The sequence below is a fragment of the Eimeria necatrix genome, genomic scaffold (genome assembly GCF_000499385.1).
Source record: "Eimeria necatrix Houghton genomic scaffold, Enh_scaff141, whole genome shotgun sequence".
Taxonomy (NCBI): Eukaryota; Apicomplexa; class Conoidasida; order Eucoccidiorida; family Eimeriidae; genus Eimeria; species Eimeria necatrix.
This window is the reverse complement of record NW_013654938.1, coordinates 7,281-12,280: the sequence shown is the minus strand read 5'-3', so window position 1 is coordinate 12,280 and position 5,000 is coordinate 7,281. Positions and strand designations below refer to the sequence as shown.

The following is a 5,000-nucleotide window of genomic DNA, read 5'->3' as shown; positions in this document are numbered from 1 at the left end:
AGCAGCAGCAGCAGCAGCAGCAGCACGAAGCAGCTGATTTACCGGCTGCCAGGCCACACAGGATCGGTTAACGATGTAAGCTGCTGCTGCTGCTGCTGCTGCTGTTGCTGCGTTACTTCTGCGCTGCTACTGCTGCTGCTACTGCTGCTGCAACTGCTGCTGCTGCGCTGCTGCTGCTGCTGCTGCTGCTGCACCTTGGGCTTTTATTTGAGCGGCTTTTTCGCATTTTGGTTGAATAAAATTAAACAATTTAATTAAAATAAATAAATTAAATTAAATTAAATTAAATTAAATTAAATTAAATTAAATTAAATTGCGCTTTGAATCAGGCACATCTGCACCCGCTGGAGCCCATTGTGGCTTCCGCCAGCTCCGACAAGACCTGCCTAATGGGGGAGCTTTCTTAGCAGCTTTTTGGGATTTTTGGAATTAAATTCTTCAATTATTTGTCAAATTGGAGAATTAAAAGTAATTAAATCTTCATTTGCTTTCATTTCCACTTAGTTCTGCGCTTGCTGCTGCTTTCCCGCTGCTGCTGCTGCTGCGCGCGCAGCAGCAGCAGCAGCAGCAGCAGCAGCAGCAGCAGCAGCAGCGCTGCTGCGCGCGCTGCTGCTGCTGCGCCGCTTCGCGCACTCGCGGGAACTGCTGCTGCTGCTGCTGCTGGCGAATTAAAACAAGTAATAAAGAACAAATAAATAAATTATAAATAAATTGTTGTTTATTGTTTATTTATTTGTTTATTTTCAATTGCAAATTATAAATGAATGCAAATGGACAGCACTGCGCGTCTCGGAAGCCACGCATGCCCCAGATGTCTGTACACCTGCAGCAGCAGCAGCAGCAGCAGCAACAGCAGCAGCAGCGACAGCAGCAACTGCTGCTGCTTCCTCTACTGCTTTTTCTTTTGAATTGCTTGTGTCTTTTTGCTTTTATAAAAAGATAAAAGATATTTATTTACATTAAATTGGATTTCTTTTGTTCTTTTGTTTCTTTTCTTTTTCTCTTTTCTGTCTTTTCGGCCTTTTGCAAAAACAAAAATAAAAAATAAAAATAAATCTTTTCCAAAGAAGCAGCAAAAGGGCTTCGAGACAATTCAAAATAAAACAAATAAAAATAAAAAGAAAAAGAAAAAGAAAAAGAAAAAAGGAAATAATAATTAAAATAAATAATAAATGAATAATTCAAATTTCCATTTGCTGCACTTATTGAGTTGTTTCGGCAATGAAAATAAAAGAAATTAAATTAAATTAAATTAAATTAATTTCCAAGTTTTTATTTGCTGCCAAAAAAATAAAATAAAATTTATTTTAATTTCATTTTGCTGCTTTCTTTTACTTCTCCAGTGTATGTACAGCTCGGCTTCTTCCATTCTCGAATTTAATTTTCTTTTTTCCTCAACGACTTATTTGCTTCCAATTCCTTTTCATTTAAAAAGCAGCAGCAGCAGCAGCAGCAGCAGCAGCTGAAGCAGCAGCAGCAGCAGCAGCAGGAAGTGCAGCTAGGGCCAAAGAGAGCAGCTGGGGGCCCCCAGGAGGGCACAGGGGGCCCCTATAGAGGGTGTGGGGCCCCCAGGGGGCCCCCAACTGGGTACTGGGGCCCCAGAAGGGTACTAGGGCCCCCAGGGGGCCCCCAAGAGGGTACTGGGGCCCCAAAAGGGTACTGGGGCCCCCAGGGGGCCCCCAAGAGGGTACTGGGGCCCCAGAAGAATACTGGGGGCCCCAGGGGGCCCCCAAAGGGGCCCCTCAGCAGCAAAGAGGGTCCTTTAGAAGTTATTAGAGTAGTTTTGTTATTATTTATTTTTAGACTTTTTGACTTTTTATAAATGCAAATATATTTAGCTTTTAATAAATGCAAATATACCTTTTTAAGGGACCTTTTGAACAAACAGTCAAGTTTGGGGGGCCCGCCATCTGCTGCAGCGGCTGTTGTAGCTTCTCCCTTAGGGTATTCTCACTTGCAGCAGCTGCAGGTTTGCTGCTGCTTTTTTTCTGTTCAGATTTAAATTAAAAATATTTATTTTAAAAAAGATTTATTTATTCTTTTTAAATAAAATAAAAAAAATAAAAAAACAAATGAAGCAGCAAAACCCGAAGAGGGCGGCCTGGGGGGGAGAGTGGTAACTGCAGTGGCGCTGAGGGTTTAGGGTTTAGGGTTTAGGGTTTAGGGTTTAGGGTTTGGATCGCCAGAAGTCTTCGCTTTTTCTATTTTTTGAAATTAAAATAAAATAAAAAAGAAATAAAATCAAAATAAAATCAAAATAAATAAAAGTGAAACAAAATAAAGCAGCAGGAAGGAACAAATGCTGCTGCGAGGCAGTGAGGCGTGACCTTGCGACTGCTGCAGCAGCAGCAGCAGCAGCAGCAGCAGCAGCGCGAGGCTGTTAGAGCCGGGAAAACTCTTTCAAAAGCCATTTAAATGAGACTTTTGGATTTTATTTTAAATTTGGGTTTTTAAAAAACTTTTTAATCGAAAATTCGCCGAAAATTAACAGAAAAGCCACCGCCGCACCTGGCGGCGGCTCCTTCAGGTGTACATACACCCCAATATCTCATACTTTAGTAACAAAAGGACCTGCAGCAGCAGCAGCAGCAGCAGCAGCAGCAGCAGATGCTGCTGCTGCTGCTGCTGCTGTTGTTGCTGCTGCTGCTATAGCTGGTCGTACTGCAGCAAGGGCAGAGGAGCAGCAGCGGCAGCTGCTGCTGCTGCAGGCTGTATGTATGAACAGGCAGCATGGACCTTCTCCAGCAGCAAACTGCTGCTGCTGCTGCTGCTGCTGCTGCTGCTGCTGAAGCTAGAAAATATATTTATTAATCTAAACTAAAGTTTAACAATGCAAAAGTATTGAGATAAAAGGGGCAGCCATAACCAGTTGTTTGTTGCTGCTGCTGCTGCCTCGGTGCTGCTGCTGCTGCTGCTGCTGCTGCTGCTGCTGCTGCTGCTGCTGCAGTGGCTTCACTAAGGCCCTGAGGCGGCTGCGGAGACACCCCAGCCGCGCGCAACTCTTTTTGCCTTATGTCATTTTTATATTTTGAGTTAAGAGACTGGCAGGTAAATTAGTATAGATATATTAGCAGCAGCAGCAGCAGCAGCAGCAGCAGCAGCAGCAACGAGGCCCCTGCAGCAGCGACAGCCGCGAGGCCCCAGCAGCAGCGCCAAGGCCCCAGCAGCAGCAGCAGCAGCAGCTTTTGAAAGAAACGCGTTTTTAGAGGTGAGACTGCTGCAGCAGCAGCAGCAACAAGCGCTGCTGAGGCCCCCGAAGCAGCAGCAGCAGCAGCAGAGGCAGCAGCAGCAGCAAAGTCCAGACAAGCAGCAGCAGACTCAGTAGGCTCTGGGCCGTCTCCCGAATAGGCTTGTGTTTTCTCTGCGGAGAATTTGCTGCTGTTGCTGCTGCAGCAGCAGCAGCAGCTGCTGCTGCTAGGACATTCGCAGCCGCTGCTGCAGGCACTGCTGCAGCGAGTTACCCAGCAGCAGCAACAGCAGCAGCAGCAGCAGTTGCTGCTGCTGCAGATTTTCTAAAGGGAGTTCATATGCGCATCAGTTTCTAAGTAGGGACGCAGCAGCAGCAGCAGCAGCAGCAGACACAAGATGGGGCAGGACTCGGGGGACGAGCAGCAGCAGCTGCAGCAGGAAGAGCAGCAGGACGAGCAGCAGCAGCAGCAGCAGCAGCAGCAGCAGGAAGAGACAGAAGGCGAAGGGGACAGCAGCGCAGCAGAATCCGAGGAAGAAGATGCTGACGGCAGCAGCAGCAAGAGCAGCAGCAGGAGCAGCAGCAGGAGCGGCAGCAGGAGCAGCAGCAGGAGCAGCAGCAGGAGCAGCAGCAAGCGCAGCAGCAAGGCTCAGGAAACAGACGAGGAAGAAGGCAGCAGCAGCAGCAGCAGCAGCAACTGCAGCAGCAGCAAAGAAGAGAGTGATGGAGAGGAAGCAACAGACAGCGGCAGCGAGCAGCAAGAATCAGAAAGCTGCGATGAAGAAGAACCTGCTGCTGCTGCTGCTGCTGCTGCTGCTGCTGCTGAGGCAGAAGAGCAGCAGGAGGAGTCAGAAGCAGCAGAAGAAACAGAGGGAGATATGAAGGAGGATGCACCAGCAGCAGCAGCAGCAGCAGCAGCAGCAGCAGCAGCGACAGAGGCAACTCCAGGAGCAGCAGCAGAAGCAGCAGCAGCAGAAGCAGAAGGAGAAGCAGATGCAGCAGCAGCAGAAGCAGAAGGAGAAGCAGAGGCAGCAGCAGCAGAAGCAGAAGGAGAAGCAGAGGCAGCAGCAGCAGAAGCAGAAGGAGAAGCAGATGCAGCAGCAGCAGAAGCAGATGCAGCAGCAGCGGCAGATGCTGCTGCTGCGAGTGGCGCTGCTGCCTCTCCAGAAGCTGCAGCCGCAGCTGGGGAAGCAGCAGCAGCAGCAGCTGCTGCTGCTGCGGAACCTGCAGCAGCAGCAACAGCACCAGCAGCAGCACAAGCAGCAGCAGCACCAGCAGCAGCAAAAGGAGGCGCTACACGAACAGCAGCAGCAGCAGCAGCAGCAACAGCAGCAGCAAAAGCTCCTGCTGCTCGCAAGTTCGCAATGGGCGCTTGCCGTATAGTGACGGTACCCCCTGCAGCAGCAGCAGCAGCAGCAGCAGCAGCAGCTGGTGGAGCAGCAGCAGCAGGCAGCAAAAGGAGTCCCTTGTGTCTTGCTGCGCTGCAGTCTGTCCCCGAAAGCTGCTGCTGCCTGCTGCAGCAAAAGCCTGTGGAAAGTGCACTGCAGCGGGAAGTTTTTGCTGTTTGCTGCGGCTCTTCTGCTGCTGTGCAGCTGGCAGCAGCAGATGTGGCAGTCCTGGTTGCTGCTGCTGACGCAGCAGCAGCAGCCCCTGCAGCAGCAGCAGCAGCAGCAGCAGCAGCAGCAAGACGCGTTGAGAAGCACCCCAGCCTTCTACTTAAAGCCATAGAAAGTGTCTCCGGCTGCATCGCCAAGATACACCACACTGACAGTGCGCTGCTGCTGCTGCTGCTGCTGCTGCTGCTGCTGCTGCT

At 49.9% G+C, this 5,000-nt stretch overlaps 2 protein-coding genes across 2 annotated transcripts in view; both read left to right on the top strand.

Annotated features, from left to right (window-relative positions):
* Positions 1-407, top strand: part of ENH_00013310 (hypothetical protein, conserved) — a gene marked incomplete at both ends in the record, with an annotated part of 4,118 nt that extends 3,711 nt beyond the window's left edge. Inside the window, 2 exons of the mRNA XM_013584229.1 lie at positions 1-75; positions 330-407. The exon at positions 1-75 is cut by the window's left edge and continues 120 nt beyond it. Coding sequence (XP_013439683.1) covers positions 1-75; positions 330-407 — 153 coding nt within the window. The remainder of the gene's footprint in view (positions 76-329) is intronic.
* A 3,178-nt stretch (positions 408-3,585) lies between these two features.
* Positions 3,586-5,000, top strand: part of ENH_00013300 (hypothetical protein, conserved) — a gene marked incomplete at both ends in the record, with an annotated part of 6,110 nt that continues 4,695 nt past the window's right edge. The window contains one exon of the mRNA XM_013584228.1: positions 3,586-4,957. Within this exon, the coding sequence (XP_013439682.1) occupies positions 3,586-4,957 (1,372 nt within the window). The remainder of the gene's footprint in view (positions 4,958-5,000) is intronic.